At 42.4% G+C, this 17066-nt stretch overlaps 1 protein-coding gene across 4 annotated transcripts; it reads left to right on the top strand.

The window, feature by feature from the left end:
* Positions 1-547: 547 nt before the first annotated feature.
* Positions 548-15735, top strand: snapc4 (small nuclear RNA activating complex, polypeptide 4). 4 transcript variants are annotated; one of them, XM_067520604.1, is made up of 22 exons: positions 548-727; positions 1306-1419; positions 1492-1535; positions 1856-1952; positions 2076-2104; positions 2189-2305; positions 2395-2532; positions 3113-3197; positions 3578-3659; positions 4131-4232; positions 5562-5634; positions 5714-5824; positions 5981-6131; positions 6932-7038; positions 7319-7413; positions 7492-7586; positions 10495-10595; positions 11199-12434; positions 13304-13795; positions 13877-14714; positions 14852-15141; positions 15209-15735. In XM_067520604.1, the coding sequence occupies exons 1-22, from the start codon at positions 664-666 to the stop codon at positions 15326-15328; spliced, it is 4581 nt and encodes a 1526-aa protein (XP_067376705.1). In that variant the 5' UTR covers positions 548-663; the 3' UTR covers positions 15329-15735. The 4 variants fall into 4 exon arrangements, with proteins under 4 accessions (XP_067376705.1, XP_067376704.1, XP_067376707.1 ...); XM_067520603.1 differs by having other exon boundaries at positions 549-727; positions 5714-5878; XM_067520606.1 differs by having other exon boundaries at positions 590-1071; positions 5714-5878.
* The last annotated feature ends 1331 nt before the right edge of the window (positions 15736-17066 follow it).

The raw sequence follows: 17066 nt of genomic DNA on the forward strand, positions 1-17066 counted from the left end.
TATACACATAGATGGATAGGTAGGGGCCATGGGTTCAGTGGTTTTTACCTGCAAACTAACTCTGATACACAATGACCACAAAGAGAAGTCAAGTGTCCTCAGACATACTGGTGATGCACAACCACCACAACACCCACAGAAATACAAAACTCTTCAGACTCTCTGCAAAGACCAAGATTGAGGAAGACAGCTCAAATATGGGATCAACCATAAAAGTAAAACGTGTGTTAAATGTTACATTGATAAATTCTGCTTCAGATTGTTCACAGAACGATGACCACAGGTTTTGTTATTGCTCCTCTGTTGGAGATACAGATGTTTTGTATGATGTGAGAGGACAGACCGGCTGAACAACCTGACAAACTAATATTTTTCTTTATTTTACTATTAATTCTATTGTGTTTAAAATAAATTCTATGGCGATTTCTACTCGACAATATAACATTATTTCAGTATGAATATGATAGTTACAGAACTATTACATTAAGCGCCGTTGTTGTATTTTTTTTCGAAACAAATTTGCGGTAGAGCAAAACGCAATAACAAAACCGGAAGTAGGATCCGGGGGGGAAGAAATAAAGCGCGGACCGCCTGAGTCGCGGTTTGTTTTGATGTTGTGTGTTTGTTACTGTAAGTGTTTGACAGAAGGTTCGTCCCAACGACATGCGGAGAGGAAAACCTGCTTCTGTTTGTTTTCACACGTTAAACCCGGTTCTCGACCTAAACGGTAAACAGCGCGTGAGAAAATATCCCCTTCGCATAGCATCCTGGGAAATATGTTAACGACAGAGCTGCGTTGATTGGTGCTCCACTGCACGTGCAGCCATAAAGTAAAGACAGAATAGAGACAATCAGATGATTCAGAAAAGACACACGGAGACAGGATAACACTGGTGGAAAGACAGAAGCGGCTGAAGGTCAGGAAGATACTTTTGTTCTAAAGTTTTACTGAATTTCTCATCTAGCGGAGGAACTGTGATCGAGAGCATCGTTATTGCTCAGAGGACGTCAGTGAAGGCAGGTCACAGACTCTGTTCAGAACCTGGACCTGGCATAGAAACAGGACCAATGGTACTGGTGGTTGCAGTATTACTGCTTTACATTAGTAGTGGCTGCTGTGTTGCAGTACTGCAGAGTAACTTAACATCAGTACAGTTGACTGATAATCAGTTAAGGCAGTTTTAGTTTTTCCTTTGGCCACTGTTCGATTTTTAGAATGTGAACTCTTTACCTTTCGGTGTCTGTCCCTGATCACCTGTCTTTGTCTCTGTCCCTATATACCTGTCCCTCTCTCTGTGTCCACAGACATGTCTATATCTCTGTCAGCAGAGAGAGACAGGATCCAGCGTCAGGTGGAAGAGCTGGAACAGAGTTTGTCTGTAACACAAACTGAACTGGAGCTGCTGAGCAGTGACACAGGTACGTGTCAGTTTGCCGTTCTTTCTGTAACCTACCTGTCTGTCTCTAATTGACTTGTGTCTTATTGGTCAGATGAAGAATCGGACGATGATGTCATCATAGAGCCGGTGGAACAGGTAGTATGTTCAGTATGTCTTTGTATTGAAATATGATTTTGTCTCTATGAACAAAGCATTAATTAAGTCTCGTGGATGTCAAACTTTTTGTTTGTTATCAATGGAGATGAGAAAAAAGTGTGCTCAGTGTGTTACCGTGGCAACATGTTCAATATGAGGTTCCCACTAACTCCAACTGTTTGTAGGTTCAGACCTGGTTCAAGGTTCAGCCCAGGACCAGGTCTAGTTGTTGGGGGGTGAAGTGTTTGGGAACCATGAAATGTAGAGTGTCAACGAGGATCCTCGTGATTGTAGAAAAACCAGCATGTGTGTTTGTTTAGTCAGCTGCAGGTCTGTTGGCTCAGAGACAGAAGATCCAGAAAGAGATCCATAATCTGGAGACAATCCTGGGACCACACAGCCCAATCAGTGTCTCAGGTACCTGTCTGCTTGTGTGTCTCAATGGTACACCGGCAGTATTTGTTTGTAGTTTTTGCTGTTCTTTAAAGTTTGTGTCACTTCTCTCTGATATTTGTTCATTTTGATCTTCTGTCTCCTCAGATGACGATGCCAGCAGCAGGAGTGACGAGGTCTGTACTGTTTCTGTTAGTCTCTGTTTCTCCCAGCTGAGTACGTACTCTGCTCGAACTGTCTCCCTCTGTCTGTGTTTTTAGAGCGAACTCGACCTGTCAGTGGACTCGTGTCTTCAGATGAACCTGGTTTATCAGCAGGTGGTTCAGGAGACTCTGGATCAGCTGGAGGCACTTCTGACACAGAACCACAGGCAGCAGGTCTGTACCGACACATGAACATGGCAGGTCATTACCAACAAAGAACCACAGGCATAAGCACTGATAAGAAAACCTTAATCTGCCTGTAGAATGAGCTGAAGGAACAGCTGTCTGGGCCATTTAAAGAGTCTTCCAGCGACCAGCCCTCCTCCTCCTATCAGCAGCCAATCAGCAAGTACCTGGGCCGCTTTCTGAAACCATACTTCAAGGACAAGCTGACGGGACTGGTACTCTGATCTTTTACTTCAGTAAAAGTTCTAATACCTTAGTGTAGAAATAATCAATGTATAAGAATCCTTTTACAGTGCAGCTGATTTTAGAGCAGCTAAAGATTCTGATTCTGAATTAATCTGCTGATTAGTTTCCTAAAAAATCAGTCGATTACCTATTTTCTAAATTGTTTTAAAGAGCGAAACCTTCAGTGTTTGTTTAGTAAGAAAGTTTTTAGTAAAATAATCACTTGGCAATAAATCTGTCAGATAGATGTAGTGGAATGGAAGGATGAAGTACAAAGAAATCCTAACTCCTTACGGTTAACTTCAAATTAGCACTTCAGTACTTTTTTTTTTTTTTTTTTTGGCCTTTCCCATGAGTTCAGGGTAACCACAGCAGATCATTGTTTTCATGTTGATTTGGCACAATTTTATTTTTTTTTAAAGCCGGTCTAAGCCCGGTAGAAATTGGGGAGGGTTGCATCGAACCCTCCCAATTTCTGTGGTTGGACTGGCACTGCACAGCTGAAACAGAGTAAAAGGAGTAGTACTGTGGGCAGCCGCCCAATCAGCAGCTGTGTTTATCTGTGTGAAGGGTCCTCCAGCCAATCAGGAAGCGAAGGAGAAGAGCAGCCGAATGACTGGATGTTTGGACGACAAGAAGCTGAAAGTAAAGCGATGTAAGAACCTTTATTATTGCAGTTATATTATCATTACAGTTACCTGTCTTTCTGTCTCTGTTTTTGCCCTCTTTGTCTGTCTCTTTCTATCTTCCTTTCTGGATCTGTCACCATCTCATCTGTCTCTATCTTTGTCTTTGCCGTCCTTCTGCCTGTCTCTCTGCTGTCTGTCTTCACCTGTCTGCCCTAGCTGTGTGTCTTTGCCTGTCAGAAACCTACAGGCAGACGAGGAAAAGCAGCAGATATTTACTGATAATTATGAAATTATATTTGATAGTTTACTTACCATAAGTTTAATGTCTCTGCCCACTTGTCTCTCCCCCTGTCATGCTCTCTATCTGCCGGTCCATCTGTCTCTTTCTGTCTGGCTGTTTCTTAAGGGGAGAGTTGGCAGAAAACTCTGTTGATCCACTCTGTGTCCAGAGACAGTCTGAGGAGACTGATCCAGCCCAAACTCTCCAGGTAACATGTGTTTACTTTTTATTTATTTATTTTTTTTCATACTGTGGACATTCACTGTATATGCTGTGTGGCCAGTTTATTAGGAACCCGTTTACAACAAAGTTGCCAAAGGGCTGTTTGTTTTAAAAGGCATCAGGTTCAATGAAATTAAATTTCATGTTGAAAAACCTTAAAAACTCTTTTGTTTTGTCTGTCCATCAATTCAAACATATTTTATCAGTTTATTTTCTCTTTACATTTTGTAGCTAAAAAGACGTTTCACATATTTACTAAATTAAGCGAGTTTTGGTGTTTATCCATCGAATCTTCTACTTAACCAATTCCATGTTGCGTCAGGTTCATTAACTATTAAATAAGGACCTATTTCCATACTCTGCTAGGCAGCACTAAAATGTGATGTTATTGCTTTTACCAGTTGTCCACCTCGTGCCAGCTGTCAAACATCTGTCTGTCTGTATCTGTCTCACTTAGGGTGGACTACTTGAGTCAGAAGTTGTCGTCAGCAGGAGAGGCAGACAGGCAGCAGCTCAGAGAGCAGATCGACAGTTTGGAGAGAGAGATCGATCTGCTCAGGTATGTGTCCCTGAGGACATGATACCTCTGTCATTCACCTATTGTAAACCTCCATTAGCAACCAGAGACAACAGAGGCTCCAGAACGTCATACAGAATCTGATGATATTTGTTTTCCTCAGTGACTCTACAGTGAGTTCATCTTAGACTTAGTGGTTAGACTTCTCCGCTCAGGGCTATCATGTATTCCCACAGTTAAAAGATGAGCTGGCAGAAGGGCCTTTTCATATCAGGTTACTCTCCTTTTGGATTGATCTTCCTGTCTCTATTAGACAGTCAAACACCCTGGAGTCCTTTAAACTACACAAAAAATTAAATTCAACTTTATTTATATAGCGTCAGTTCACAACAAAGTCATCTCAAGGCACTTTACTGGATACAGTCAAGACTGTAAAGATGTGTAGAGAAAACCCCACAAATCCCCCTTCAGCACAACTATGGGAGAGGAAACTCCTTTTAATGGAAGAAACCTCTAGCAGAACCAGGCTTGGTGACTTACATGTAGGACATGTTGTCACATTTGCTGTATATAGGATTTATTGTTTTTTGTTTTTTTTTTTGTTTGTTTGTTTTTTGACATGTTAGCTTTTTGATATTTTTATAGTAGTTTTTAAGTTTGATAAGTTTCTCTTGCTTTAGTCACACTTGTTACTAATTTACAGCACTTTGAGATGTCTGTAGATGAAAGATCCTTTGTTTAAATTTGCACTACTAAGTTTGCACTACTGCTAGACTCATCGGGTATAAACTGCAAATTCTCTGTGATTCCTGATTGTATCTGTGGCTCTGTGTTTTGTTGTAGGTGTGAAGGGAAAAAGTAGTGAAATTGTGTAATTAAACAATGAAATGGGAGATGTCTGGACAGCATTCCCCCAGTCCTGTGGGACCCATCCCACAGGTTTAACAACATTACCACAGCTTTGCAGCAGAGCTCAGACATGAGAGCAAGTCACCTGTTGATTAAAATAACCAAAGCAGCACTTCAGCTGGTCCCTGAAATGAAACAGGTCTGGAAGTTTGAAGGACAGATTAGAACAGGCATCTCTGAAGCTTGTCTGTTTTTGAAGCAATAGCACTTTGTTGATTTTTATCATGAAAAGAAAAAAAAATTCTATAGCTCTTAAAAATTACCCCCTCAAACCTTTAGCTACAAATGCACAAATTTAAGGAAATAATGCTCAACATGCAAATAATGAAACACTCTCCAACCAATAGAGGTTTTTAAAATCAATGGTGTCCTTTTGTCAGGCTTTTCTAACAGGGTTTGTCCTCAAAAATATAGAACACTCCGATGTTTATTGTGTCTGCTTGTCTTTCTCTGATTGATCAGAGCGAAGAAGGAGGAGGAGCTGATTGGTGATCGGTATGAGGAACATGATTGGCAGAAAATATCTAATATTGATGTAAGTTTCACCCAATCAGAGAACAAGCTTAAGTTCATACACCAGAATGTCTTTCTTACCTCACCTCACACCACCCCAGTTTGAAGGAACCAGGGACGCTGAGGACATTCAGCGGTTCTGGCAGAACTACCTTCACCCATCCATCAACAAGACTCGGTGGAGTCCAGAGGAGGTGCAGCAGCTTAAGGAGGTCAGCAGGAAATTTGAAGAGAGACACTGGGAGGACATTGCTCAGGAGCTGGGGGTGAGGAGGGGGAGGACATGTCTCCGTCTAGCTCTTTCGCTCTCTCTCTCTCTGTCTCTCTCAACCTGTCCTTATCTGTAGCTCTTTCTATTTGTCTCTCAGACAGGGAGGACAGCCTTCATGTGTCTTCAGACATTCCAGCGTTTTGTCTCTGACTCCCTGAGGCGTAGAACCTGGACTCACGATGAAGACGCTCTGCTTAGAGAACTTGTGGACAAGATGAGGATTGGGAACTTCATCCCCTACACACAGAGTAATGACATCATCCTATAACCTTTTAAACACTTTAAACGATTGAAGGATATAACCACTGAATATAAGGAGGTATGTCCAACTGAGGCCAGCAAAGTCTTTTCCAGGTGGCAGATGGTTTTAGACCGACAATTAGGTGTGAACACAAACTGGGGGAGATGTTCCAAATACTGTTGAAGGATAACAATCAGAGACAATGAGACAACAGGGTCATCAGCAGGTTTTTAAAATAACCCTTTTTCAGTGTGTGATGTTCATTATTCCAGGAGTAGAACACATGCACCTCTCTTTTCACAGGGGTAAACCTGAGATTAGGGTCTAAGATGAGCCCAGTAAAAGGAGTTTGTTTAAACAGTTCAGAAACACTTGTGGACTAACACAGTGCAGAAGGTCATGGTTATGTGTTGAAGCTATTTCAGTTTCTAGCCCTTCGTGCATCTAAAGAGAAACCAGATTTTCATTCTCTGTCCTTAGTGTCACAGGTTTTTCAACACATTGGTTAAAAGTTTTACTAAAAACACAACATGAACTTAATCTCTACCGAGTTGACATTATAGAATATAAGACAAAGATTGTGGCTCATGAAGCGCCTGTTAGTGAGGCAGTACAGCCAGTGATTGATCTGAATTATTTATATAAGTGGGCCCACACAGATCTTGTGCTCCAAAACCACGGTGATGCAGCCACCATCAGAGTGTCTCTATCAGTAAACTTTCAGGTTTTACTGACAGTGTGATGGTCCTCTACAGCTGCACACTAACTCTCCACCTGTCTGTCTGTCTCCACTCATTTGTCTCTCAGTGAGTTATTTCATGGAGGGTCGGGATCCTGCTCAACTAATCTACAGGTGGAACCAGGTGTTGGACCCGAGCCTGAAGAAAGGGCCGTGGACAAAGCAGGAGGACCAGGTAGGTGGAGAGGGCCTAGTCAGGACACAGAAAAAAAACAGCATTTATTAATTAGACTGTTCACCTGGTGTTTCTACAGGTAGGCAGAGGTAGGAGAAGTTCACAAACCCAAGTAAAAGTACAAGTACTTGCCTGAAGTACTCCACTACATGTAGAAGTACAAATTCAAATTCTTAATCAAGTTGAATTACTCAGGACCTGCTGAAGTGTAATGTAAGTCCAAACGTAGTAGTAACAAAGCCTTTACACCCCTGACCCCCATCCCCCATCTCTTTACCAGCTCCTGCTACAGGCTGTCTCCCGTCACGGGGAGAAGGACTGGTGGAAGATCAGGTTGGAGATTCCTGGACGAACTGACAGCGCCTGCAGAGACAGGTGAGATGTGAATGGACTATAGCTTAGAATGTTTAGATGTGATTAGTTCTTGGTTTCTCAGATAATGTGTGTGTGCAGGTATCATGACTGTCTGAAGGCAGGAACCAAGAGAGGAGCATTTGACAAAGAGGAGAGGGAGCTGTTGCAGCAGCTGTTGGAGAAACATGGAGTTGGTGAGAAGATAATAACAGGGAGTTTGGGTGGGGGGGTGGTCATTAATCTAAATCTGAGAGTAAAAGGTAAAAGTTAGAAGGTAGAAAGTGTTACAAAATGGAAATACTTCAGTACAATTTTGAGGTTCTTTTACTTAAGTAAATGTACTCGGTTATTAATCGCCACTGAATAATAACAGGTGAATGACTTTTATAAACTCAGTTTTAACCACGTGAGCACAGGAAGTGAGGTCATCATCAGGTGTGATGATGCTGTAGTTGATAACCTCACAATGATGTCACTGCTGCTGGGAGTTTGGTAGCTCAGTTGGTAAAGGCAGTCGTCCACGGCCCTGGTTATATGTCGAAGTGTCCTTGGGCAAGAGACTGAACCCCTAACAGCCCATTCCCCTCCCCAGCTGTGCAGTGCCGGTCCAAGCGCGGTAGAAATTGGGGAGGGTTGCATCAGGAAGGGCATCCGGCGTAAAACCATATGCCAAATCAACATGCGGAGAATGATCCACTGTGGCGACACTGAACTCACGGGATAAGCTGAAAGGACAAAAAAAAAAAAAAAAAAAGCAGTGATGAGGCTCTGACCTGCCCTCTGGTGGAAAAACGTTCTGATCGTCCACATCAACACACAGAACATCAGCATGTAACCACTTGGCCTCAAACACTTTGTCTTTAATTTTTTAAGGAAAACTTTCATTTCTGAAACATCACATTTGTTTACACCTGTGTTGTAAGGTTGAAAGCATATTCTAGTTGTTCCTATTTAGCACAGATAAAAGGGCATCAGGGTTATTTGAGCTGAGCGAGTCTGCTTACCGGATGCACATCTTGCTGTGTTGGCTGAAGGGAATTTGGTGCTTTACATTGTATGGTGATGTGCAATGTAAATTGAAGTATTAGTAGGTGTGTACACTCAAATGTGCACTCCAACTTTGGCTGGTTTCTGCGTGTCAGCAGCATAAGGGGTTCTTGAACTGTTTATACTGTACATATCAGTTTTAATTCCTCAGGCAGTTGCAAACCAGCTGGGACCCACAGCTGAGTTATTTCTACACTTTTCAATTAAATTCAATTCAACTTTATTTATATAGCGCCAATTTACAACAAAGTCATCTGAAGGCACTTTACAGAATAAAGTCCAGACTACACAAGTATGTAGAAGTAACCCAACAAATCCCCCTTGAGCAAGCCCTAGGCAACAGTGGAGAGGAAAAACTCCCTTTAATGGGAGAAACCTCCAGCAGAACCAGGCTCAGGGTGGGCGGCCATCTGCCTTGACCGGTTGGGGTGAGTGGAAAGTGGAGAAAGAGAAAAGAAAAGAGCAATGAAAAGCAACAACAAAACAACAACAAAAAGCAACAACAAAGCATTGTAAAGGTTGTAGGACACAGAATTAATGGCATACAGTGGTGACAAATGTATAGAGAAAAGCTAGTTAGGGTTGAGTGAGGAGTTTTAACATAGTCTTAAAAGTAAAGAGGGTGTCTGCTCCCCGAATTTGGATTGGAAGATGGTTCCACAGGAGAGGAGCTTGATAGCTAAAGCCTCTGCCTCGCATTCTACTTTTGCAAACTCTGGGAACCACAAGTAGGCCTGTATTGTGGGATCGAAGTGGTCTAATCGGGCGATACAGGACTATGAGATCTTTTAAATATGATGGAGCTTGACCATTAAGAGCTTTGTATGTAAGGAGGAGGGTTTTGAACTCTATTCTAGATTTTATGGGAAGCCAATGAAGAGAAGCTAGTGAAGGTGAAATATGATCTCTCTTTCCTAATCCAGTCAGCACTCTCGCTGCAGCATTTTGGATTAATTGAAGGCTTTTTAGAGTTATTAGGACACCCCAGAAGTAGGGAATTACAATAGTCCAACCTAGAAGTAACAAATGCATGGACCAGTTTTTCGGCATCACTTTGAGACAGGATACTTCTAATTTTAGCAATGTTCCATAGGTGGAAGAAGGCTGTTCTAGAGATTTGTCTTATATGTGACTTAAACGCCAAATCTTGGTCAAAGATAACTCCAAGGTTCCTCACCGCAGTACTGGAGGCCAAAGTTATGTCATCTAAAGTAACTATATTGTTAGACAGCATATTTCTCATGTTTTTAGGCCCAAAGAGGATGATTTCAGTTTTGTCTGAATTTAGAAGTAGGAAATTGTAGGACATCCAGGTCTTTATGTCTTTTAGACATGCTTCAAGTTTGACTAATTGGTTAGTATCTTCTGGTTTCACAGATAAATAGAGCTGGGTATCATCTGCATAGCAGTGGAAGTTTATGGAATGTTTCCTAATAATTTTGCCTAAAGGTGACATGTACAGATTAAAAAGTATTGGTCCTAACACAGAGCCCTGTGGAACTCCATAGCTAACTTTGGTGCATGAAGAAGAGTCATCATTAATATGAACAAGTTGGAATCTGTCTGACAGATAAGATTTAAACCAATGTAATGTGGTTCCTTTAATCCCAAATCCATGTTCTAGTCTCTGTAATAAAATGTTGTGGTCAATGGTGTCAAATGCGGCACTAAGGTCTAGTAAGACGAGTACAGACACAAGTCCATTATCTGAAGCCAGGAGAAGATCATTGGAGACTTTTACCACTTTAAACCCATTTTCTTTACTAAACAAGATAAAGAGTGTGGTCATACCATAACATTACCATACCATTTAACAGTAACAGTAACACCATAATAACTACAATTATTTGAGTAAGAAGTAAATATGAAGACTCTCCATTTTTTGCTTGCTTGTTTGAAGGTCCCAGCTTTAGTCCTCAATTATTGGTGTAGTACATTTCTTCTGCAACATCTTATCACTTGTCATCCATTTCCTAGTGACTGACGTCATACACGTGACTGTTAAACTTTCGAAAACGAATCTGTGAATATCCCTGTCTGTCACTCTTGTCTCAGGTCGCTGGGCAAAGATTGCTGCTGAGATCCCTCATCGTAACGACGCTCAGTGTCTGAGAGAGTGGAAGAAACTGTGCAGACAACTACAGCCTCCTGCCCAGGTTTCCAGGCCTTCACATGACACACAATTCCTTTCTGAACAGTTTTTTACTTTATGGCATAAAGCAGTAGTTGTCGCAGCTTACAAGGAATTTCTTTCAGACGGAAAAAAAAGAGATATAACATGGAATCTATGAAGCCCTGGACTTGATTTGGTTTGTGGGACTGTAGAAGTTTGGTCTCGAACCTTTTAGAACATAAACTCCTGTACTAGTCCTTCAACAAAGGACATTTAAATAAAGAATAAACTTAATAAGATTGTCTCTGAACAAACCGGGGGCATGTTGATGTTCAGTGTGACCTGTATAGTATGAGCAGAGAAACTGAGCAATTTTAACATGTAGATTACCAAATGTCTTGCAGTGTCTGGACAGCTTTAGAGAAACTTTTCTCACTAGAGAATTTGCTTTATTGGCAAAAACATCCTACTATTGTGACAGTGACTAATCAGGAAAATCAAAATAAAGTAGAAAATCATCAGCATAAAATGAAATCTGATGGTTTGCTGTATAGGTCCTCTTCTCTGCAAATATTAAAGTTCTCATTGCCTGCCCCCATCAGTACCATCCAGAAAACTCACTGATTAGTGCTCTCTCTGTCAACAGAAAAAGAAAGAAGCTAAAAAAACTCGAAAGAGTCGAGGAGAAAAGAAGGTTTCTCCTGCCAAGAAGAGAATCAGGAGGCAGCTGACTAAGGTGAAGGAGGAGGAGGCGAGCACTGAGGAAGAGGATGAGGAGATGTTGGTGCAGTACATGGACAGTGATGAGGAGAAGAAGAAAAAAAAGTGTGTAGAAGTGGAGAGGCTTAAAGAGGTGCAGAAGCAGGAGGTGGAGGATGAGGAGAAATACACCTGGCCTTCAATGGATGAGTGGATTCCAGACGAAAAAGAACATTTGACCCTCCTGAACTTTCTTCCTGTAGTGTTACCTTCCTCTGATGACACTCACAGTGGGAAACCAGTCCGGAGTACCATCGTGGGCAAATTTGGACGCTCCGTGATCATTGGACCCAGTCCCAGAGTGCTGCAGTCGGATGAACGCTATAGCAGCAGCACCATGATGATGGTGTCATCCAACCAGCTCCAAACCTACCTGCTCCACAAGGCATACAAACTCAACAACCAGAGCTCCCAACCCAAAGAGAAACTGCAGAGTGGCAAACAGACTTACCCAGGCAGAGTCACAGACACAGGGCTGGGCTACGAGCTGCAGGCTTCAGTGACTCCATGGATTGGCAACCTGTTGATCCCAGTGGAAAACAGACTGTCCGTGGCAGATGCCCTGAGGGAACGACAAGAGAAGAACAAGCTGCCCTCGACTCCAGTCTTCCTGCTTTTCCTCCAGACCATGAATGTTGATGCTGTGGGGTGCAGAGAGATGATTGAGCAGAGAAGGGATAAAGAGCTGTTACTGACTTTACCCCCAGATCCTTCCTTAGTGAAGAAGAATCCGCACACGGTTGCTGGAATGCTGCAGCAGAGGAAGGCCATGAAAGAGGGGCTTCAGGTGCTGGACCTGCAACACAAACAGATCTTAAAGCAGCTACAGGTGCTGCAGCAGCAGGAAAAACCGAAACCGCAACAACTGGTGCTCAGGCAGCAAATACAACCACAGCAACTGGTACTTATGCAGCAACTACAACCTCTTCCTCCTTGTCTGCCCCCATCAATGCCTTCTAACGTGGCCTTCATTCCTCGTCCTGTTCCCCAACCTCAGTCTCCCCTGAATCCATCTCCTCAGACTCAAGAGTCTGTTTGCAGCAGTCAGACTGAGGTGGATGCTGGCCAGACTTTTGCAGATGTACAAAAGATGAGTGCTCTGCAGGAAGCCAGTGAAGCAGAGGTGAGTGCATTTATAGGAATTCTTGTCATGAGAAAATGCTCCTTAGAAAGACCTTTTATTGGTATTTTACTACACTCTCTCAGGATCCTCTGAAATTCTTTCTACGAGTCATCAGACACACACAAAGTTATATATAGTATATCTGAAAATATCAGCCAGTTTGTTTTACATTCAAGCATCTTTTGAATTGTTCTAATCCTCTGAAGACCATTTTTAGTTTAGTTTTTAGATATTGTAGTCATGCAAATTTGTAATAAATCCAATTGCTCTGACTTAAAGGAAAGGACACAAAGGATGATGATCTACAGCATACAAAGACCCCTAAACTCAGAACCTGTGAATGGACTTTAAGACTAAAAGACAGAAAACAGATTGGAGGACAGCCATCATGACAAAATCACCTTCACAATCAGAACTTCAGTCATTGTGTGTGATTAACAGAGTAAGATGCGCACACACTTAATGACTCTAGAGGTGATGAACGGCTGGTCAGACCTAGTTAGTCATGTTCCAGTTTGCTGAGTTTGTGGGTGCTGTCATTCTAGGCTTTACCTGAAGTTTTTTATTTATTTATTTATTTATTTTTTACCTCACTTTTGCTCTGTGGACTGTACAGGCCACACTGACCTCACCTCTTCAGATCCAGGATCTCACCATTTTTTGTTATTTTTAAGTGAAAATGACACTGTAAAGAGTGAAAGCTGCTGTTGGCTGCCATGTTTGTTTTGGTACAGTCGTACCAAAGTGTGAAAGGTCTAGCCTTGGGCTTCAGGTGTCTTCCCAGGTTTGAAAGAAATTTAGGGGTTGCAGGCCCATTGTCAGTTCACTTTAAACTGTGATATAATGGTTGGACTTTTTTCTAATTTCAGGCTGGAGCCAAGAAGAATTGTTCTGGTCCTCAGATCCAGAACACGAACACTCCTCCTAAGCTTCTCTGCCCGGAGTCTGTTCAGGTCCTCCCTCAAACTCCCCCCTCATCGTCGACCATGTCACCACCTTCCTGCTGTGACAGGGAGGGGTCCACACCTCAAAACCTTAGTTCCCCCTCAACTTGTTTACCAGACCATGACTACACCCTTGTTAACCCTAATCCCAGCCCCAGTCAACACCGCTCTGACTTTGGTCCAAGTTCTGCCCCCGACCAGACAAACCTCCAAACCCCCAAACAGCCTCCCAAAAATCAGCCCAGAGGGAGGAAACGAGAGAGGGAGGAGCAGCAGATGGTGGCAAGTAGTGAGGAGGGCCAGTGTCTCCTTGGGACAGGTGTTGATGGAACTGGGACAGGTGTGATCCAGAAAAGAAAGAGGGTTCGGAAACTGACACAGAAAGCCCAAGCTCTGCAGGAAGCTAATAAAGCTCAGGTAATTCCTTTCTCCTTCAATTAGTCTCATTTTCTTTCTCTTCTTCTCAGTCTGACTCCCATCATGTTTTTTTGATCACAGGCTGAAGCCAAAAAGAAGAGAACTTCTTCTCCTCAAAAGAAACCCTCCCGTACATCTCGCTGTAAAAAGGAGGTTCGGGTGCTGATGCCACCGGTGGCACCGCCCCCCAGGCTATGTTTATTTCCTGGCCAGTCAATATGGGTAATGGCTCCTAGGGGACTGGTGCAGCTGGCAGAAGCCCCACCTCAGGGGATGCAGATGGCATTGGTCCAGGGCACCCCATTACCACTAGGAGATAGTTTAAACCCCCCAACAACTACTGCCCCTGTGAGACTCCCTCCCAGTGACTCCCTTCCAGTTGCACCTAATTCTATGTCAGTGTCTGTCCCTGTAAACGTTACTTTGCAGAACCGGCCACTAACCTGTCCTTCTCCTCTAACCCCAGCATTTGTCTTGCAACCTGTCCCAAACCCCTTGTCCTCCCCAATTCCCTCCCATCTTCCAAAACTTCCCCTGCCTTATAATGGCACTGTCAGAGTTGACACAGCAGAGCCCCCTCCCCTGAGGAAGGAGGCACTGCAGTTTGACCCCTCCCTGATGTTCCTCGAGCCCAAGGAGGAGGTGTGTGACTGGCTAAGTGGGCGGGGAGGGGTTGTTGTAAAGGGTGCCAACGTGGCTTTGCCCTACCTCCCGCCATTCATCAGCAGTTTGAGCACACTCAGTTTACTGCTCCGAGCCAAGAAGTCTCTGACGCAGTCATCCCTGCAGCTGCTACAGGGTCGAGTGTCTGAACCACGACAGCCCCAAAGTGAACTCAGCATAGAACAAACCTCCAGTCAACCTCCACCTGAACTGCCCGACTCCACCTCTGACCTTAGACCGGCTGAGGACCAACCAGGTAACACACACCTGACACAGAACAAACGAGGATTAAAACAACCAGCAGTTCTCATCTGATCCTGGATCAGTTTAGTGATTTGCAGAGAGCAGTATTAACGGTCTTTGTTCTCAGGCGTTTGTTTTGTCTACCTTCAGCTAACTATGTCGGCCCTGACATTCAAGAAGAAGAGGAGGCGGAGCTCATAGCATCGGTACGTCAGCTGGTGGCAGAGCGTTTCTCAAGTAACCCTGCCTACCAGCTGCTGAAGGCTCGCTTCCTGTCCTGCTTTACCATTCCCGCCCTCATGGCCACCATCCAGCCAATCACGCACAGGACTACAGCCTCCCCTGCCAAAAGGAAAGAGGAGGAGGAGGAGGAGGAGGAAGACGAAGAAGTGGTAGAGCTAAAGAGGATAAAGGAAAGAGGACGACGGAGGAGAGCAGAGGTGAGTTCAGCTTCCGTTTGAAGGGCTGGTCCCAGCATCTGATCACTGATCATTGTTTGTTCTCCAGAGGGCTTTGCTGCTGCATGATGGGTCTGGAGCTCCAGCCAATCATTTCTCAGAATTCATCAGCCACCCCACCCCAACCTCCGGCCAGACCAGACAGGTACAAGCTGGATTTCCTGAGTGAAAACTGCAGATCTTAAGTTTTACATCTGGTTGCACTAAAGTCAACATGTGCATTTAAAGAACCTTCAACATTTCACGTGTGTCTCTGAATTTGATAAAATACCTCTGATTCATTAAAAATTGTCATCTGTCCTTGAATGCACAAATAATTTTCACTGTCAAAAAAATCAAATTATGAATAGAAATGAGATTCTGTCCTCAGCAGGTTAATCCATCTGTAACAGGGTTAATTCAGTTTCTGGATGTGTGTTCAGCCCTATGGTGCATTCAGGAACATGTGAATAGCACTAAAGTGTGTTTTTTGTTATGTTTGGTTACTGGCTGGCTTATTTTTTTTTTTTTAATTCTGTAAAGAAAAGTTTATTTAAGAGCTGAATAGTTTGTAATAAAGAGTTTATGTGAAGTTGTGCTCGTCTCTGTCTCTGTGACGACTTATGTGTTGTACATGTGCAAACTGATGACATCTTTTAGTGAATATTTGTTTTTGTATCGATAAATCATTAATCACTGTGACTTCCAGAAATCAAAGTGAAACCGAACCCAAGCGGCTGCAGTTGTGATGTCCACCGATGGTTCCTGTTCCTCTTTGAACTTCTCCAAACTTCACTACTTCTGTTATTTTCTGTCCAAACTTCAGCAGCTGAGTTATTGGCCTTAAATGGGACAGGTACTCTGATCCTTAAGTAGCAGTATTTATTAATACACTGTGGAAATACCCCATTACATGTCCTGCATTCAATATTTTAAAAGTAACTGGATGCCAGTATAATCACAATTTTTTCCATATAAGTACTTGGTGGATAAAAAATTTCTGTGACTTTTGTAGTAATGCTGATCAGAAAAAAAAAATGCTCAAGATTTATATTTCAGTATAAACAACTGATATTTACACATTGGGATAGTGCTGTGTGCTCTTTAAAAAATACAATCAACCTTCAAACACAGACTCAAGTTTGATTTTTAAAGCTAAGTAATGTAGCCTTTCAACCCCATAGTGTGTCCAGTATAACCACCAATTAAAGAAGCACTATCTGGTCTTTAAAAGTTTATAAATGTATGTCAGCAGCTGTTACAAGCAGCCAGATGTGGAGGTTGCAGTAGAAACAGGATCATATGTAGTAAACCTGCTGTAAAAATTGAAAACCTCATATATATAAAATACAGTAATTTAATAGTATCAATACATCTGTTGGCACCAATTTTACTGTGTAGACACTATTATATGAAGTACAAAAGAGTCTGTAAAATGTGCAGTGTAATATTTGTACATTGAACATGTACATAAAAACTGTTGTTTGGGTTGCAGTTTCATCTCCATGTTTTGTATCTTCTTACCACAAATTATACAAATGTACTGGCCCTGATTCTTCCATCTTCATCTAATAACATGTTTACATACATACATACATACATACATACAGTACAGGTGTATGCCGTGCATATACTATATAGTCCTACTCATAAATACTAAATAAATTCAGTGTGATAAATGAGTTAAATGTTGTCATATAACTCTACATACGGAATAGTTTACCTGTAGTCAGTATTATTTTTAAATTATGTAGCTGCAACTTTTACTGTAGCAAATTTCCCATTAGAAGTAGTATGCAGATTTTTGGCTGTAGGAGAAGAGAAATACGTAGTAGTACTATGCTGTGGAAATACTTGGATACAAATAAAATTAAATTCAGAATTAAAAACTAAATTTAAGAAATCTACTCTGTGACAAAGTAAAAGTA

Source organism: Channa argus, chromosome 11 (genome assembly GCF_033026475.1).
Source record: "Channa argus isolate prfri chromosome 11, Channa argus male v1.0, whole genome shotgun sequence".
NCBI lineage: Eukaryota > Metazoa > Chordata > Actinopteri > Anabantiformes > Channidae > Channa > Channa argus.